The sequence below is a fragment of the Chelonia mydas genome, chromosome 1 (genome assembly GCF_015237465.2).
Source record: "Chelonia mydas isolate rCheMyd1 chromosome 1, rCheMyd1.pri.v2, whole genome shotgun sequence".
Taxonomy (NCBI): domain Eukaryota; kingdom Metazoa; phylum Chordata; order Testudines; family Cheloniidae; genus Chelonia; species Chelonia mydas.
The window spans coordinates 16,330,227-16,350,173 of record NC_057849.1 but is presented as its reverse complement, the minus strand read 5'-3'; the positions used below and the strand labels follow the sequence as shown (position 1 = coordinate 16,350,173).

Genomic DNA, 19,947 nt, shown 5'->3' with positions numbered 1-19,947 from the left:
GCTGGGTTGCGTGGGGGATGATTCTGCAGAGAACGGCCATCCCTCTGGCCTTGAACCCTCCCATTCCCAGCCTGCCCCCTGTACACTTCTGCAGGGCAAGTGTCATGGTGGGCCCTCTGCAGGTCTTCTGCTGGGTTGGGTCCAGAAGAGGGTCATATACCATGTCGGGCGCATTCTCTTCTTCCATCCCACCCTCCCTATTGAGTTCTGGGATCTGCCATGCTGGGGATGCTAAGGGGGCCTGTGTAAATACCCAGGATACCATAAGATGTCAGCCACACCTGCGCAGTTTTGGATGGGGTTGTGGAGTGGGGGGACTGCCAGCAAAATATGGCTGCAGCTACAGTAAAGTCTGAGGGACAACCTGGATCCCGTGCATTTCCAAGGACAGAGCTATACCACTTCCACCAGCTTTAATACTGGCCCTGAGTTTGCAGCCCCCTGAGAAACAACATAAGCCATCCAGGGCCACAGGTGATCACCTGCTGTAAGATGGGTCCAACTCATGACAAAGGCATGAGGAGGACAACCAAAGAGACGGTCGCTCCCTTTATTCAGAACAGAGGGCAACGAGGGTATAGCTTCCCCCCCTTCCCTCTGTCCACCCAACACACTAGCCAGCTCTCCCTCCTTTGATCTTTCCCCTCAGGGGAGCTTGACTGGACCAAAAGGGAAACTAATATCTGGATCCTAGGCAATGAGACCAAGGCAGTAAAGAACATAAAGGAGAACTGGCAACACTTACAGCACCGTAGTTCTTTCTGCAGTTATGTCCCCGCCAGTATCTCTGAATCATCAGGGCCGAACGTCGCACTTTCAGGAAATTGGACCTGGAAAGGCATTACAACACTTGTGCTGGTCTGCTGGGGGTTAGCGTCACCTTGGCCCGCAGGGAAAGCCAGCCACATTCTTCACAGACTGTAAGGGAGGAAGCTGGAGTAACCTCCACCCCCTTGAGCTCAGTTGTCTGCCGGATAATGCCAGTCCCAGCTTTCCTTTCCCATGCAGGAGGAAGCAGAGGCATTGTAGTGGTACTATCATGCTCCTCTCTGCCCATTCCCTGTGCTTCGTCCAAAACAGGAATGGGAAGAGCACTCCAAATGTGCCAATCCAGTGCTAGGTGATCAATGGTCCTGCCCTGAACTGCTGGGTGACACCTCAGGCCCAGGCTCTTGTGACTTACCCCTCGCCCCCCCTCTACCCCCTCATCCCTTGCATTTGGAATCTTCCTACTCTGTTTCCTCTCGTCTTAGATTTTAACCTCATCCGAATAAGGACTGTGGGACAGATCTGCAGCTGGCGTAAATCAGTGTAGCTCCATTGATGTCAATGAACCCACCACCATTGATGCCAGGTGCGGATCTGGCCCTTTCTGTCCTCTCCATGTTCCAAGAGGTGCATAGCACACATTTGGGGCCTGAATGAAATAAGAAGTCACTAGTCCAAGCTCAGACAGCAAGCCAGCGGCAGAGTCAGGGACAGGTGACAGAAGCCCTGATTGCTAGTCTCTGACTTTGAGCAATACTCAGCACTGCTTCTCTAAGGACAGGACTACGTCCTGGAGTCCTTGGCCATCATTTTCTCTTTACCCCACATTGCTATGCAATGTGCTTTACATGGGTTGGCTTCCTGCATCTGATCTCTGCGGTGCCTGGTTTTCAGTGGGAATGGCTGTACAGTGCCTAACCTGTAACATACTATTGCTCTTTGCTGCCATAAGACTAAATATCACCCCCCTTTAGTCTCCCACTGGAATTTTGTCATTGACTTCAGTGGGACCAAGATCTGGCGCAGATCTTGGAATAGTCTGCTAGTATGACTAAAGTTGGCCAATGAGGAGTGCCTCTGTCAAGTGCAGAACTGAGTGTGGACAGAAATCCTTACTCCCGTTGTTCTGAAATTTGACAACCTGAAAATATATTTTAATAATTTCCTTCGTGCTCTGAGCAGCTCCAGCACCAGTTATATCATAATGTCAACCCCTGGGGGGCTTTATCGCGCTCACTGCGAGCTAAAGCAATAGGCCAGTCACATTGTGAATGGGCAGAGTAAGCTAGTGGTACCAGAGGCAAAGAGGACATTGTTTTAGCAGAGTGCCATGAACTGGAACATGGTGTGCTAGTCAGTCGCACTAGCAGATCCCCCATTAGTCACCAAGCATTTCCTTGGCATATAATACCTGTCTTTAAACCCACGAACCACCTTCTGTATGAGGATGACCTTGTCAGTGATGGCCTTGTCCCTCTCAATCTCCAGCAGCATGTCATGGTGATCCTGGGGAATGAACCGCCACAACAGTTACCACTGGCCATCCCGTGGCAGGAACAGAGGGATGGTATAAGGCTCCTCCCCAGAGAGGTTCTTGCCATCCCAGTCACATCTAAGGATGTCCCACTTTACAACTCACTACATTTGGGGCTCTACAGCACAGCCATTCCCCCTCCTATCAAGAAGAACTGGACTTGAATCTTTCCCGCTCATCCATGCCACTCCTAATATGCCAGAAGGGGTCACTGCTGAGCATTACCCCTTCATCCCAGAGGCAGCATGCACTGCAGGGCTTAGTAACAGCGTGAGTGAATTATGTCGCCCTCTGATGTTTGGCTCACTACACTGTCAGCTGAAGAGTCAGTCAAGTGAGGTTGCTCCATGCACCTGATTCAGTAGCGTTCCCCACCCACGTTGTGCAGGTACTAATGACTACACAAGAAGCAGGGCACTGGAGAAGACTGTGGCAAAGCCGGGAGCAAACTCCAGACATCCTGAGTCTTGGTCCACTGCTCTGACTACTAGACGTCACTCCCTCCTCCAGTAAAGCAGAGGAGCTGCAAATCCTGAACATAGTAAGGCGGACTAAGGACAAAATGGCACCCCTTCACTCTGTGTTTCCTTGCTTTCGTGGAATTCAGTCAAGTCACATGATTCTAGCCTCCTTTCTGTATCATCCAAATTGATTTCTGTACTAATTTCTTTCCTGGCTGCTACAGGAGCTGGGTGCATCGATACAACTTTGCATGCTTCCCGTTTTACCCGACCTTGCACTGCCCTTTAGAACCTGTTCGTTTCCCTATTTCCTGCCTGGACAGCTGCAGGGTCCTGATAACGCTCTCTGGAAAGGAAAGCTAAAGGGATGTCAGGAGCAGTTTCTAAGAAATAGATGGGGAGATGTTTAAAAATAAGTGAACAGGATTACATCTGAGAAACACTAGAGAAATCCCATCTGCCTCCTGGCTCGCTCCTTGACAACTTGGCTTTGTTTTCCTGGAGGGATTTAGAGATGGGATCGTAAAAACACATGCACGTGAGTAGGGCTGTCAGAACAAGACAGCTCTTTGTTACACTGCTGCTGTCTCATGGTGCCATACAGGGCCCTGGGTTCCTTAGGCAGCACTGCACTGGCCGTGCCGATCGCGAGGGACACAGAGCTGCTGATCTTCCGCTCGGCGTGGCAGGGTGCTGCAGACCTTTCTGTCATGCCCACTGGCTCTCTGCTGAGCCAGATCCCTCTCTCTCCCCCACCTAGGTGCCCCAGGGGTTATGGCAGCCTTGGGGACCAATGTTGCCATCTGCCTGACAGGGCCTGATGATAAGGGCCTCGGGAAGAGCCTTGGGAAATGTCAGCAGGTGGTGGAGAGGAGGGGATCACAGGGCATCTGTGCTGCCCCACCATCCCCTACTGCTTGTGCGCAGAGTGGGATCTTTGGGCCAGTGGGCCCCTGTCCTGGCTTATGGAGCTTTCAGGGGCTGTCAGCCAGCCTGGGCAGGGGGTGGAGTGAAGGGAGCAACTCAACAGCTCAACTCTCTCACTGTCTCCATGGGTGTCAATCAGCCAGGGAGCTTCCCCTCACCCGTCCTCTGCAGGGACCAAGGCAAGGGGCCCTGAAGCCCCTCCTCAGTGACTCTGCTGCCACGTCTGGCAGTGGAGTCATTGTCCCTGCTCTGGGGATACAGCTGGGCAGCCACAAAGCTGCCTGCATTCTCACAGAGAGGCCTGCGCCACTCAGGATATGACCAGTGCCATGCGTGCGGGTATGAGTGCGTGTGCACATCCCAGCCAGGCTCTGTGCCAGCAGAGTGCCAGGATTTCACCCATTCTCTGACTCCTAGCTCTCACCTGATCTGGATCCAACACCATCTCCTGGCCCAGTCCCCATCAAATCAGGCCAGAGACCTGGGTGGTGGATGGGGATTAGTTCTAGTTATGGAACCTGCGACTGGGATGGGTGTTAGAGTCCTTCAGAGCTAACGGCAGATGTCAGAACAAGGAGCAATGGTCTCAAGTTGCAGTGGGGGAGGTCTAGGTTGGATATTAGGAAAAACTATTTCACTAGGAGGGTGGTGAAGCACTGGAATGGGTTACCTAGGGAGGTGGTGGAATCTCCATCCGTAGAGGTTTTTAAGGCCCGGCTTGACAAAGCCCTGGCTAAGATGATTTAGTTGGGGTTGGTCCTGCTTTGAGCACAGGGTTGGACTAGATCAGGGGTGGGCAAACTATGGCCCTCCAGATGTTTTAATCCGGGCCTCGAGCTCCCACTAGGGAGCAGGGTCTGGGGCTTGCCCTGCTCTGGTGCTCCAGCCAGGAAGTGGTGTTGGGGGCTTGCCCCACTCCATGCGGCTCCTACAAGCAGCAGCATGTCCCCCCCTCCAGCTCCTACACATAGGGGCAGCCAGCAAGCTTCCCCCGCCCCAAGTGCCACCCCCGCAGCTTCCATTGGCCAGGAATTGTGGCCAATGGGAACTTCAGGGGCAGCACCTGGGACAGGGCATCATGCAGAGCCACCTGGCTGCGCCTCTGCATAGGAGCCGGAGGAGGAACATGCTGCTGCTTCTGGGAGCTGCTTGAGGTAAGCACTGACCAAAGCCTGTACCCCTGACCCCCTTCCGTGCCCCAGCCCCCTGCCCCAGCCCTGATCCCCCTTCCGCCCTCTGAACCCCTCGGTCCCAGCCCAGAGCACCCTCCTGCACCCCAACCCCTCATCCCCAGCCCCACCCCAGAGCCTGCACCCCCAGCCAGAGCCCTCACACCATCCCGCACCCCAACTCCCAATTTTGTGAGCATTCATGGCCCACCATACAATTTCCATATCCAGATGTGGCCCTGTGGCCAAAACGTTTGCCAACCCCTCGACTAGATGACCTCCTAAGGTCTCTTCCAACCCTAATATTCTATGATTCTATTATTCTAACGGCCCCTCAATGCATGGACAGCCTGAGAGCATCTTACCTTCAGGAAAATCTTCGTCTTGCCAATCTGCCAATCATCATCTTTCCCAAGCACCACTTCAGCAATTCGCTGGCACGTTCCACGCAGGTCGCCCTAGGAGAAATGGGGCAGCGGGACTTAGCCTATGCCTCAGATGAACACCAGCCACCCCTACCAGCTATAAACAGGGGGTGGAGTTTGATCTCACTTCCACCTGTTTTACACTGGTGTAATCTAGTGACATTAATGAGGCTCCTCCTCGTTTGCATGCTTCCCTCTCCTGGCTGGCCTAGAAGCGGTGAATGAAGAGGACGATTCTTTCTAGTTTCAATCCCTGATCCATGGCAGTGGCCGTCACTGCTGACTGTCGTGTCTATACAGTAGATGTGCAGCGATGGAGCAACACAGTGGGCTGCATCGTGGCTTGCAGAGGCCCGGGCTGTGGTGGGAGAGGGAGGAGGCACGCCGCCCCAATGGCAGGGTCAGAGGCATTATGCCTTTGATAGTAACACCTACCGAGGCCTGTGGGGAGCATAGGGAGAGGTCCTGCTTGCTACACCCGTTGAATCGATGCAGCCAGGACTTCCCCAGTGCAGCCATGCCAGGGCACATGAGGGGCAAGCCATGCCCAGAAAGGCCCCATCTCTGGGCTGGCTAGTAGTATCAGCTGTGCTCCGCAGCCATCCCTCCGTGGGCTCCCTGTGGTCCCGGCGAATGTGTTGCCTGCAGTTTTCAGGCAGTACAGGCTCATCCAGTTAGTTTAACTGTTACTGGGGCTTCTGAGCTCAGCTGAATCATAGTCTCGCAGAGACCCCATCCTATCTAAGGTGCTGAGAGGGCCTCCGTTACCATAGTAACTGAGGGCCTCACAGTCTTTCATGTGTGCATCCCCACAACCCCGCTGTAAGGCAGGGAAGAGCGATCCCCATTTTACAGCTGGAGAACTGAGGCCCAGAGACTAAGAGCCAGATTTTTAAAAGCACTTAGGTGCCTAACTCCCATTTAAAATCAACAGGAATTAATCACCTTTGAAAATCTGGTCCTAAAAACCACTTGCCCAAGGTCACACAGTAAGTGTGGCAGAGCAGGGAACTGAACCCAGGTCTCTGGCTAGCACTCTAACCACTGGGTCTTCCTTCCTCTTGACTTTCTCCAGGGCATTAGCATGATGGTTTTTGATAAAAATCCAAGCCACTGCTTAAACCTGTACCTGCTTGTACGCCGGCTTCACCCCGGGCATGAGGACACGATACCTCTCCACAAACTCCACGAAGCTGTAGCGGATGGGATAGCCGGCCCTGCGGATCCGGATGGTCTCCATCATCCCTGAGTACCTCAGCTGGCGAACACACAGCTCCCGATCAAACAACTGGGGAGGGGGAAAATCAGACTGGAACATCAGGGGCTCTTTTGGTTCTGGTTTCAAACCTCGCTGGCCTGTGGACTGGCTTAAGCCATACCATCCAGCTGAGGCCAGCCTGAATGTGGGGGACAATCCGAAGTCTTGTGGGGGAAACAAATACAACATCTTCTCCATAGAAACTTTAAGGATTGCAGCATGGGAGGGCCTGATCCTGTGAGGCGCTGAGCACGTTAGTCTCTGTCCCTTTGTTTAACTTCCACTTGCACAATGGGATCAAGAAACAACCCATAGTGTGCTGCAGGGAACTGGAAGGCTGTGTGTTAGCATTCACGCTAAATCCCTCCCCTTGAAGCAGAAAACGAAACTGCTTTGGAAAATGGTGCAGCTTGCTGGGCCCTGGCATTGACAAACACCTACAAGATCTCTATCAAGCATTCTTAAAACTACAATACCCACCTGCTGAAGTGAAAAAACAGATTGACAGAGCCAGAAGAGTACCCAGAAATCACCTACTACAGGACAGGTCCAACAAAGAAAATAACAGAACACCACAAGCTGTCACCTTCAGCCCCCAACTAAAACCTCTCCAGTGCATCATTAAAGATTTACATCCTGAAAAATGAACCCTCACTCTCACAGATCTTGGGAGACAGACCAGTCCTCACTTACAGACAGCCCCCCAACCTGAAGTAAATACTCACCAGCAACCACACACCACACAACAAAAACACTAATCCAGGAACCTACCCTGGCAACAAAGCCCGATGCCAACTCTGTCCACATATTTATTCAAGTGACACCATCATAGGACCTAATCACATTAGCCACGCCATCAGGGGCTCATTCACCTGCACATCTACCAATGTGATATATGCCATCATGTGCCAGCAATGCCCCTCTGCCATGTACATTGGCCAAACCGCACAGTCTCTACGCAAAAGAATAAATGGACACAAATCTGACATCAGGAATCATAACATTCAAAAACCAGTAGGAGAACACTTCAACCTCTCTGACCACTCAGTAAAAGATGTAAGGGTGGAAATTTTGCAACAGAAAAGCTTCAAAAACAGACTCCAGTGAGAAACTGCTGAGCTTGAATTAATATGCAAACTAGATACCATTAACTTGGGTTTGAATAGAGACTGGGAGTGGCTGGGTCATTACACATATTGAATCTATTTCCCTATGTTAAGTATCCTCACACCTTCTCGTCAACTGTCTAAATGGGCCATCTTGATTATCACTACAAAAGTTTTTTTCTCCTGCTGATAATAGCTCATCTTAACTAATTAGCCTCTTACAGTTTGTATGGCAACTTCCACCTTCTCTGTACGTATATATATATATATATCTTCTTACTATATGTTTCATTCTAGGCATCTGATGAAGTGAGCTGTAGCCCACGAAAGCTTATGCTCTAATAAATTTGTTAGTCTCTAAGGTGCCATGAGTACTCCTGTTCTTTTTGCGGATACAGATTAATACAGCTGCTACTCTGAAACCTGTCATTAGGGATAGAGGAGTTCAAACTGTGTTTGGGGCCGTTCTTATTAATGAACAACAACAATAAGGGCTTGTCTACACTGCCAAGTTTCTGCACACTAAAGCAGCTTTGGGCGCTCAAACTGCAGGCATGTACACACGGCCAAGCCACTTTGTGTGCAGAAACTCATCAGCTGCAGAGCTGCAAAAAAACCACCTCGACGAGGCCCCAGCGCTCTATTGCCCGTGTAGACACTTGATTGCTTTCTGTGCTGTAATTGGCCTCCGAAGCGGTCCCATAATGCCTCAAGTGACCTCTCTGCTCATTGTTCTGAACTTGGCTGCCCTGGAGACATGCGCCCTTCCCCTTTCAAAGCACCGTTTCTGACAGCCGTTGGGTGCTATGCTGATCTGCTTGGGGACACAAAGCAAACCATTAATGTGGAATGCTCATGCTGTCCAGTTCGGCCAATGTACATGGCAGAGGGGCATTGCTGGCACATGATGGCATCTGTCACATTGGTAGACGTGCAGGTGAACGAGCCTCTGATAGTGTGGCTGATGTGATTAGGCCCTATGATGGTGTTCCCTGAATAGATATGTGGATACAGTTGGCAACGGGCTTTGTTGCAAGGATAGGTTCCTGGGTTAGCATGTGCCAGCAATGCCCCTCTGCCATGTACATTGGCCAAACTGGACAGTCTCTACATAAAAGAATAAATGGACACAAATCAGACGTCAAGAATTATAATATTCAAAAACCAGTTGGAGAACACTTCAATCTCTCTGGTCACTCGATTACAGACCTAAAAGTGGCAATTCTTCAACAAAAAAACTTCAAAAACAGACTCCAACGAGAGACTGCTGAATTGGAATTAATTTGCAAACTGGACACGATTAACTTAGGCTTGAATAAACACTGGGAGTAGATGTGTCATTACACAAAGTAAAACTATTTCCCCATGTTTATTCTCCCCCCCACCCCATTGCTCAGAAGTTCTTGTCAACTGCTGGAAATGGCCCACCTTGATTATCACTACAAAGGTTTTTTTTCTCTCCTGTTGGTAAGAACTCATCTTACCTGACCACTCTCGTTACAGTGTGTATGGTAACACCCATTGTTTCATGTTCTCTGTGTATATAAATCTCCCCACTGTATTTTCCACTGAATGCATCCGATGAAGTGAGCTGTAGCTCACGAAAGCTTATGCTCAGATAAATTTGCTAGTCTCTAAGGTGCCACAAGTCCTCCTTTTCTTTTTGCGGATACAGACTCACACGGCTGCTACTCTGAAATCTACCAAACCACTGAGCCATCCTTCCACTCAGGGAGAAGAAGAAAGCACCTGCCCTGAAGAGCTTAAACTCTGACAGACAGACATAGGTCAGGGCAAAAACACACTGGGAGATCCGGAGAAGGAGCGAACTCAGGAGTGCTTCTGCCGTGTGGCTGTGCCTGGCCTGGCTCAGCGACAGCACAGTTCTGATTTAATGTGGTTGATAGTTTCAAAATGGCCTGGCCGACCTGTGTAATGCAGCCCTCCCAAAGGGCATCTGATAAAACCTCTCCACACACCAAGGCGCCTTCTCTCTCGCCGAGCACTGAAACACAATAATCAATGATGACCGCATCGGGCAAGGTACAAGCAGATAAACCAAAGTATAGAGATGTTAACAACCTGTCTGCTGTTGGCTCAGTGAATCAGCACAAAAGATGAGAACAGGACCCAGGAATCCTGGTTCCCCAGCTCAATCCCCAACAGCACGTTGCCCCAGCTCAGTGTTACCAGCCCTACACAAGTGTTCAGCTTCAAATGTCAAATAAAGGAAGCACAAAAACCCTTAATAATGAGCTGAGAAGGGGAAACTCACTACAGGGACCTTCCCAACCAGCTCTCTCAGGACATCACAGACACACACCTCGTACTTGGAGGGGCAAATCCTGCCCCCTGTTCCATGTGTGTGGGGGGGTCTGACTTACTGGGACCAGGTCAGGCCTGCTGGAGAGGAGGGGGGCAGGATGCTGCTGGGACCCTGCACAAGTCTCTACACCCTGAGCACCTCAGAGCTGTGCTCTGTGAGGGATCATGTGGGGGTTAGTCATTATTATTCAAGTATTCCAGTAGTGCTCAGAGGCCCCAGGCAGATCAGGGCCCCATTGTGCTAGGTGCTGTACAAATATCCTGGCCCCAAAGAACTTACAGTCTTAGTATAAGGTGCAACAGGTGGGTGAAAGCCAAGTTGGGGGCTCAGGGTAAAGATGAAGTGACTGTAACACAAGCAGGCTTGGTCTCAGCCCACCCCCCCACCTCACCACTATGTGCTAGCATGGCTTGAGGTGGGCCTCCTGGATTGGGGACAGGAGAGATGCAGAGGGAGCTTGGGGGACTATCTGGTCATTTCTCCTCACGGAGCGGATGGGTGGGAGCCCTGAGGCCGCAGTAGCAGCCTTGATACCATTCTCTTGTGGCAATTTGGCCCTGTCATTCAGGAAGCCAAAAGGGAAGAAAATCCTTCCCTAATTAACAAAGCAGGAGTTTTAGATTACAGAGCGGCCCATGTCTCAAACCTTCTGCTGATGGAGAGCCTGCAAGGAGTGCCCTTAATAATAATTCCTCTTCATAAAGGGCCAGATTCTGCCACCCTTGCTAATACCGAGCAGTAACCATCAGCTGCTTGCAGATTCAGGGGCAACTCGCTGTGAACAAAGGGTGGCAGAATCTGGCCCTTGCACTTGACTCAGAGCCCCGTGGAGTCAATAGAAAGATTCCCACTGACTCCAGCAGCCTTAGGATTAAGCCCGGGGCAGGGCTGCTGGCCTGTCTCCCCAGGCCCAGCAGGACTAACACTACGCCAGAGATGCTTTCGGGCCCTTCCCCCAGGACATGGTTTATTAATTGAAATAAACTCCCAAAGTAACGAAAAACAAGGCCATTCCCCTGACCAATGCAAGCTGCAAGGGCCCGGAGGCCTCTCACTCTGTACCCCTTTCTCTGCTCCAGACCCAGGAGCAAACCTCCCTCCTGCAACTCCCCAGAACTGAGCTCTCTCAGAACTTTACAAGCATCACCTGACCCCTGCCTAGCTGGGTCTGCTAACTGAACAAGGCTGGCTGGCCCCAGGATCTTAAAGGGGCAGACCACCCTGTTACACCCTGATTCAGGAAAGTACTTACGTGTGTGTGTGTAACTGAGCTCACAAACAGTCCTCTTGAAGTTGATGGGGCTACTCACATGCTGAAAGTTATGCATGTGCTTACATATCTTCCTGAATTGGTCATTAAGTGAGCTCCTACGTTACAGAGCCTGCTGCCAATTTATGGATATTCTTTTCTTTCCTCCCACAATCTGTTCATTAATCACATTTGTTTCTTTCACACTACTTACAACACCACACAACTATTCAGAAACAACCATTCGGGAGCAAGAGAATACACTCAGACACACCTGGGTGAAAACAAAGTCATTTTCCAAAGTAAGTTTCACGGGGAAGCAAAACATTCAAAAAAGTTACGGACAAAAGTTTGAAAATCATGTAAAACAGGGGTAGGCAACTTATGGCACGCGTGCCAAAGGCGGCAGGTGAGCTGATTTTCAGTGGCACTCACACTGCCCGGGTCCTGGCCACCGGTCTGGGGGGGTCTGCATTTTAATTTAATTTTAAATGAAGCTTCTTAAACATTTTAAAAAATCTTATTTACTTTACATACAACAATAGTTTAGTTATATATTAAAGACTTCTAGAAAGAGACCTTCTAAAAACATTAAAATGTATTACTGGCATGCAAAACCTTAAATTAGAGTGAATAAATGAAGACTTGGTGCACCACTTCTGAAAGAAAAGGAGTACTTGTGGCACCTTAGAGACTAACCAATTTATTTGAGCATAAGCTTTCGTGAGCTACAGCTCACTTCATCGGATGCATACTGTGGAAAGTGTAGAAGATCTTTTTATACACACAAAGCATGAAAAAATACCTCCCCCCACCCCACTCTCCTGCTGGTAATAGCTTATCTAAGGCCCAACTTGATTATCATACACATTGTAAGGAGAGTGATCACTTTAGATAAGCTATTTCCTGCTGGTAATAGCTTATCTAAAGTGATCACTCTCCTTACAATTACAATTACTCTTTAATGGCCCAACTTGATTATCATACACATTGTAAGGAGAGTGATCACTTTAGATAAGCTATTACCAGCAGGAGAGTGGGGTGGGGGGAGGTATTTTTTCATGCTTTGTGTGTATAAAAAGATCTTCTACACTTTCCACAGTATGCATCCGATGAAGTGAGCTGTAGCTCACGAAAGCTTATGCTCAAATAAATTGGTTAGTCTCTAAGGTGCCACAAGTACTCCTTTTCTTTTTGCGAATACAGACTAACACGGCTGTTACTCTGAACACTTCTGAAAGGTTGCTGACTCCTGATGTAAAATAACAAATGACCAGGGCTTTCCGGTGGCCTTTCACTTCCTGCTATCCCATTTCCTATCATTATCAGCACACTTTCCTTTATATCCTGGGACAGAAAATTAACTCACAGAAAATGTTTTTCTTTCACAACCTTTCTGCACAGCCCTAGGTTCCATGATCTGTTTTTCGGTTCTGTATTTTTAAACTCATTCAGAAAATAAACATTCCCATTTTAGCATAAAAGCACATTATACATCTTACAAAGCTGCAGCACAGAGCTTAGCATTAACTGTCCAATTTGTGGGTCTCTTTTGGATTAATCTTGCAATCCGCACGCTCATGAATAGTTTCACTGACACCCCTGTGGCTACTGGTGTGAGTAGGCACAACTGATTTGGGGGCTGCAAGAACTGGTCCTTACAGAGTGGTTAAATAGATGCAAAATTCCAAACCCAGATCATTCTAAAACTCAGGGGAGTTCAAAACTGGGGTTTTGGAACAATTTGCTAAAATTGCATCTGGATCCAGGTTGTAATTTTCAACACACTCCAAGTTCTGCAGTGACGTGGTTTTGATTTGGGCTCCTCTCTGCTGATAAACAAACACTAGTATTATGTTTTGAGGTTAACATGCAATTAAGTGCACTTATATATATTTTTAAATTTCGGTCTCTCCCATTCTCCCACTAAACAAACCCCGGGACAGAACAAACTGCTCATAGAGAGCCATCAAAATATTTGTCTGACCATATTTGTTTTGCCAAACAACAGATCCACACATATATGTTCACTGCAAATATATAGATAAAATTACCAAACTGAAGTTTATGATTTTAGAATTTCTGTGCCATTTTGCCCTGGTAACATTCAGAGTTAAATTCTGCCCATAGCTACTAAATCTGGACAGAGATGTAACAGACAGCATAATTTTGCTCAGTGTATACATAACTTACAAAGACACCAGTCACAGACAAACCATAACACACAGCAAACTAGGAATAAGTAAGAGAACCTCTTTTCAAGTATTATAAGTAATGATTAGTGACCAATAGAGATTTTTAGTAAAGTTAGGGTCCAACCCTGCAAAGTGTGGAACTGGGGATGCTCAGCACACAGCATGAGGAGCTCAATGCTTCATGGTCCTTGCACACCCAAGGGACTTAGGTGGGAACTATGAGTGTGCAAAGAATGCAGGATCAGACCCTAAAGAGTTTACTTTATTGGGGGATATGTATAAGTGTTATCTTCCCTTTCATCTGGTAACTGCAATTTGTCCCCAAAGTACTAATGAATTTTAAATAGTCATAACACACCCAAATAAACAGATCATCATTTTACTATGTATTAGTAATTTTCAATGGCTGAGTAATTATTTCCTTTGACTTTCAGCTGCTAGGTCAATCGGCTCAGTGAAAATGCACTTCTCACTGCCTGCCAAAGGTGATGGATTAATGGGCTGTTATATGTTCATTAGATTGAAAACATTAAAACTGGAACAGGCCTCTCCAGCTCATCTCTGCATCTTCTTGGAAATTGCAGCTGAAAACATTGCTAACCTGTCACCTGTGCCTCTCAATATCTCTAACATCTGTTCTTTTAACTGCATTTAGGGACACAATCCAGCAAGCCTGACTCCCATGAAAAATGTCTATAGAAATGATCTCCTTCTGTAGGTTATTAGGTTGATTGCTTTAGAATCCTATATGATTTCTATAGAACCTTCTTAGATTTTGCTCTAACAGGGGTGAAACTACGAAGGTTCTATTGAAATCAAATAGGATTCGAAAGCAATCAACCTAAAAACCTACAGAAGGAGATGATTTCTGCAGAATTTTTAAACCCTCCCATAGAACTGAACGGAGAATTGCAGCCCTGCTCCTGAATTCTACAGCTTCATTCAAACATTCTATAAGACCACCATTCTCTATGGAAATCTATAGGGCTTTTCATAAAGGGAAGAGGCTCCAGCATGGGTCTCTAAGGGTGCCGGGATGAGGCCCTCACTTTGTAAAACATTTTGGGGGACAGTTTGTAGAAGATGCTTTACAAAGAAAGGACCCGATCCTGCAAACCCTTCTTCAATTGACATCAATGGGGTTCCAAGCATGAGTAAGGAGTGCAGGTCAGGTTTCTAGACAGACAGATGGACCTCGATGGGAGTTTTACCATCAACTTCAATGGGTCCAGGGCTTTACTGTATTGTGTCCACATCTAAACGCTGCCTCTATAAGAAGAAAAGGAGTACTCGTGGCACCTTAGAGACTAACAAATTTATTTGAGCATAAACTTTTGTGAGACAGCTCACTTCATCGGATGAATTCAGGGGAAAATACAGTGGGGAGATTTATATGCACAGAGAACATGAAACAATGGGTGTTACCATACACACTGTAACAAGAGTGATCAGGTAAGGTGAGCTATTACCAGCAGGAGAGGCGGGGGGGGGGAGGGAAGGAGGAATCTTTTGTAGTGATAATCAAGGTGGACCATTTCCAGCAGTTGACAAGAACTTCTGAGGAACGGGGGGGAGGGGGGGAAATAAACATGGGGAAATAGTTTTACTTTGTGTAATGACCCATCCATTCCCAGTCTTTATTCAAGCCTAAGTTAATTGTATCCAGTTTGCAAATTAATTCTAATTCAGCAGTCTCTCGTTGGAGTCTGTTTTTGAAGTTTTTTTTTGTTGAAGAATTGCCACTTTTAGGTCTGTAATCGAGTGACCAAAGAGATTGAAGTGTTCTCCGACTGGTTTTTGAATGTTATAATTCTTGACGTCTGATTTGTGTCCATTTATTCTGTTACGTAGAGACTGTCCAGTTTGGCCAATGTACATGGCAGAGGGGCATTGCTGGCACATGATGGCATATATCACATTGGTAGATGCGCAGGTGAACGAGCCTCTGATAGTGTGGCTGATGTGATTAGGCCCTATGATGGTGTCCCTTCAGACAGAGACAAACACCTACAAGATCTCTATCAAGCGTTCTTACAACTACAATACCCACCTGCTGAATTGAAGAAACAGATTGACAGAGCCAGAAGAGTACCCAGAAGTTACCTACTACAGGACAGGCCCAACAAAGAAAATAACAGAACGCCACTAGCCATCACCTTCAGCCCCCAACTAAAACCTTTCCAACGCATCATCAAGGATCTACAACCTATCCTGAAACCCATCACTCTCACAGATCTTGGGAGACAGGCCAGTCCTTGCTTACAGACAGCCCCCCAACCTGAAGTAAATACTCACCAGCAACCACACACCACACAACAGAACCACTAACTCAGGAACCTATCCTTGCAACAAAGCCCGTTGCCAACTGTATCCACATATCTATTCAGGGGACACCATCATGGGGCCTAATCACATCAGCCACACTATCAGAGGCTCGTTCACCTGCACGTCTACCAATGTGATATATGCCATCATGTGCCAGCAATGCCCCTCTGCCATATACATTGGCCAAACTGGACAGTCTCTACATAAAAGAATAAATGGACACAAATCAGACATCAAGAATTATAATGTTCAAAAACCAGTCGGAGAACACTTCAATCTCTTTGGTCACTCGATTACAGACCTAAAATTGGCAATTCTTCAACAAAAAAACTTCAAAAACAGACTCCAGCGAGAGACTGCTGAATTGGAATTAATTTGCAAACTGGATACAATTAACTTAGGCTTGAATAAACACTGGGAGTGGATGGGTCATTACACAAAGTAAAACTATTTCCCCATGTTTATTTCCGGCCCCCCCCCCCGCCGCACTGTTCCTCAGACATTCTTGTCAACTGCTGGAAATGGCCCACCTTGATTATCACTACAAAAGGTTTTTTCCCCCCTGCTCTCCTGCTGGTAATAGCAGGAGAGTGAGGTGGGGGGAAAGAAAACCTTTTGTAGTGATAAACACCCATTTTTTCATGGTCTGTGTGTATAAAAACATCTTATGAATTTTCCACAGTATGCATCCGATGAAGTGAGCTGTAGCTCACAAAAGCTTATGCTCAAATAAACTGGTTAGTCTCTAAGGTGCCACAAGTCCTCCTTTTCTTTTTGCAGATACAGACTAACACGGCTGCTACTCTGAAACCTGTCACCTTACCTGATCACTCTCGTTACAGTATGTATGGTAACACCCATTGTTTCATGTTCTCTGTGTATATAAATCTCCCCACTGTATTTTCCACTGAATGCATCCGATGAAGTGAGCTGTAGCTCACGAAAGCTTATGCTCAAATAAATTGGTTAGGCTCTAAGGTGCCACAAGTCCTCCTTTTCTTTTTGCGAATACAGACTAACACGGCTCCTACTCTGAAACCTGCCTCTATAAGGACACTCAAAACACACCACGCGAAGAGGAAGAACCAGCGCTTACCATGGGCTTCTTATATTCATTAGGTTTGATGCAGCGGACGAAGAAGGGCTGGCACCCGCTGAGGGTTCTCATCAACAGCTCGAGAGATCGCTTGAACTGGCTGCTGAGTGTCGGCGAGCGCTTCCTTGTCTCTGCTCCCTGGAAGAGAGTGGAACCACAACAAATCTGTCTCAGGAAATGAAAAGATAACAGAGCTTTTCCCCTCTAGCCAAGTCACTGGGAACCTCCTCTCTAGCTGGAGCAGGGGCGGGGTGTGTGTGTCAAATGTGGTGCAGGGATGGCGTTCAGACTTACTGGCTGAGGAAGCAAAGGGGAGAGCTGAAATATCATCTGTTTCTGGAAACTACATGGAGGTTTTTGCCCATGAGGATTTCAGGTTCATAGTTTGCTATGAGTTGGGCCAGCTCCTCAGCTGGTGGAAATCAGCACAGCTCTATTTACACAAGTGGAGGATCTGGCCCAATTGTGCATATTTCCATCTCCCTGTTCCAGACAGTGCATGTGGCATGAGACCATGCAGTCAGCCAAAGGTGCCTTACATAATGCTTGCTTAGTGAGGACTAGAGGAAATCCCTGAGTGTGCTGGAATTACCTCCGGGCAGAGGAACCCAGGAGCTTCATAGTAAAGAAAAGGCCACAATTTTTATTTCTCATGGACCTGCTTGATGCTCCAAACAAGGATCTGCACTGGCTTGTTGCATTGTTAAGGTGTTATACAGGAAGTCAGATTAGATCTAATGGTCCCTCCTGGTCTTAAAACGTATCCGTCTATAAAGTCTGTGAATAGAGACTTGGACCACAGTGGAGAGTGAGGTGTCTCAGCCTTACACTCTGTGTGGGCTATGTGGACCTTGAGTCTGGGCACATAGATAGGAAGTGGCTCTTGCCCTATCTGATGCACCGGGCAGCACAGCAGACCCAATGCCAGGGGTATTGTAATTTGCCAATAGTGTCATGCAAGACTCCAATTATCTTTACTGACTGTTGGATTTTCAGGCCCATAGGGGCACAGTCAAGCCCTTAAATAGCACCAGGGCGTTTTCACTGAAGAGTCTTGAACTTGGATTTGTTGACTTTCAGGGGATGCTGGCAAGGGTTGTTTATTCCCCAGCTTCCATTGAGTGGATTCATGTTGGGAGCATCGTCTTTGTGTTTGGAAGAGGATATTAACTGGATTGATGGGGGGAGAACTTAATCTGGGGTGAGTTAGGATGATTTTGTGGATGTCCATTCAATTGCTATTTTCTGGGTAGGTTTTAAAAAATCCATTCAAGCCTTAGCGCTCTGGCTAAGTGTACATTACATTTCAATCTGCTAGCCACTTCTCCCTAGCTGGTGAAAACTATGAACAGAGCAGGTCTTGAAAGCCTTGTAAGATTAAGCCCCAGGAAAGTGCAGCAGAATTTAGTTTATCTGAGTCCTTTTTATCAAGAAATCTCTATTATCTGTGCTTGGGTTACGTCCTACAATGTGCATCCATTAGACTGATAAAGCAGAGTAATAAATCGTGTGTCCCTTGTCCTATTCAGATCTATGGGGTTCAACTATCCATCAAAAGCTATCTAGATGTTTAAAGAAAGCTTATGGAGGATGTAGGTAACACCAGTGGACTCGGATGAGTTGGGCATCAGACTGTAACTCCATGGGACATGGACATCCCACTAGATAATCACTAGATAATCAGTCCTGGGAGGATTCCAGAGGAGTAGGTGGAAGGTCCAAAAAGAAAGGATTTTGCCAGGCCTTTTCTAAAGGCCTTGTTTTCTTTACTGGCTGATGAGCAGGGGCTGCAGACAAAAAGTGTCCCCACTATCATTGGCAATATTTGCCAAATTTTATGTATTTTTCCCAGTTGCTAAAAGTGCCCATCACCAAAGTCTCTGGGCACTGCGCTAAACATACAAGTAGCACCTTTCTGGAGGACATCAACAGTGAAGACTTTTACCCAGCAGGAAAACTCTCAGGAATTTTGCACAGCTCTGGCCATAGGTGATTGTACAATGAAGCCCAAACAACAAAACAGAAAGTCATAATAGAATTCCAAAAGGGAAAGTGAACAGTTCAAACCCAGCTCATGCACACACCAGAAAAACCCAGCAATGCCAGAACAGGAGAGTTTAGTGCCGCAGCCGTTAGCTATCCCAGCAAACCTTCACACAGGGATACATTGCTAACATGTGTAATTTATATCAACAGACACAGACCCGGACCCCTGCGAGTGCTGTGGAGTTGGTGATAAATACCCTGTTAGCAGAGTCTGGTTTGAGGAGGACAGGTTGTGTCAGCGATAATACTGCTCGGATAGCAGGAGGGCGATGGCATGGGGCTGCTTTAGATCAACAGCACCACAGTGTAAGTAGCCACCTCCAGTGCAGCACCACGGGCTCGCTGCTGGAGGGGTCAGAAGCAGACACAGAGGCAGAAACCAGGCTTAGCAAATTCCCATTTTGGAAGTGAATGTGCCCCTTTCCAGGCAGAACGATCTGGGCCTGACCGGGAGCCCTTGTTCGGCCATACTGCAGTGGAGAGGTCATCAGAAGCCTTCCAAGGCCTCCTAAAATGGGGAACATTTTAAAATGGGGAGAGGGCGATGCTGCCTCTCTAGATTGCTGCCCAGCTTCTCCTCAGCGTCCGCCTCTCCCTATCTCTTCCCACACCTGCGGAGGGGCATGGTGCAGGTTTCACCTCCAGGCCTCAGTGCCTCTTCCAGTGCATGACTGGGGAGATGGTTCTAACACAAGCTGCCAGAAAGCAACTTAGGTTCCAAAAGCTCCAGCCGCTATATCAGTGATTCTCACTGCAGCCCATAGGCCGCTTGAGGCCCAATCAGCACAGAGCTGCGGCCCATGTGACATCTTCAGGGCCATTCAGGTAGTATTGGATGTGGCCCACAACGGTAAATAGGTTGAGAACCACTGCTCTATATACAGGCAGGGCTTATGTAGTCCACGACTCGACCAATCAGAATAGAGTGCTCAGTGGCTGCAGGGTCCCCATTAGCACACACAACACGTTGCATCTCATCTCTGTACACAGATCACTCTGAAAAACGCAGTGTGGCAAACACTAGGGCCAGGGATCCGGGCGAGAAATTAAATTATACAACCA

At 47.8% G+C, this 19,947-nt stretch overlaps 1 protein-coding gene across 5 annotated transcripts in view; it reads right to left on the bottom strand.

The window, feature by feature from the left end:
* Nucleotides 1–19,947, bottom strand: part of MYO7A (myosin VIIA) — a 181,379-nt gene that overhangs the window by 48,160 nt on the left and 113,272 nt on the right. For all 5 annotated transcript variants that reach the window (XM_043527899.1, XM_043527904.1, XM_043527883.1 and 2 more), the window contains 5 exons: nucleotides 16,840–16,977; nucleotides 6,414–6,572; nucleotides 5,225–5,317; nucleotides 2,180–2,274; nucleotides 746–830 (listed from right to left, as the gene is read on the bottom strand). In XM_043527899.1, coding sequence (XP_043383834.1) covers nucleotides 746–830; nucleotides 2,180–2,274; nucleotides 5,225–5,317; nucleotides 6,414–6,572; nucleotides 16,840–16,977 — 570 coding nt within the window. The remainder of the gene's footprint in view (nucleotides 1–745; nucleotides 831–2,179; nucleotides 2,275–5,224; nucleotides 5,318–6,413; nucleotides 6,573–16,839; nucleotides 16,978–19,947) is intronic.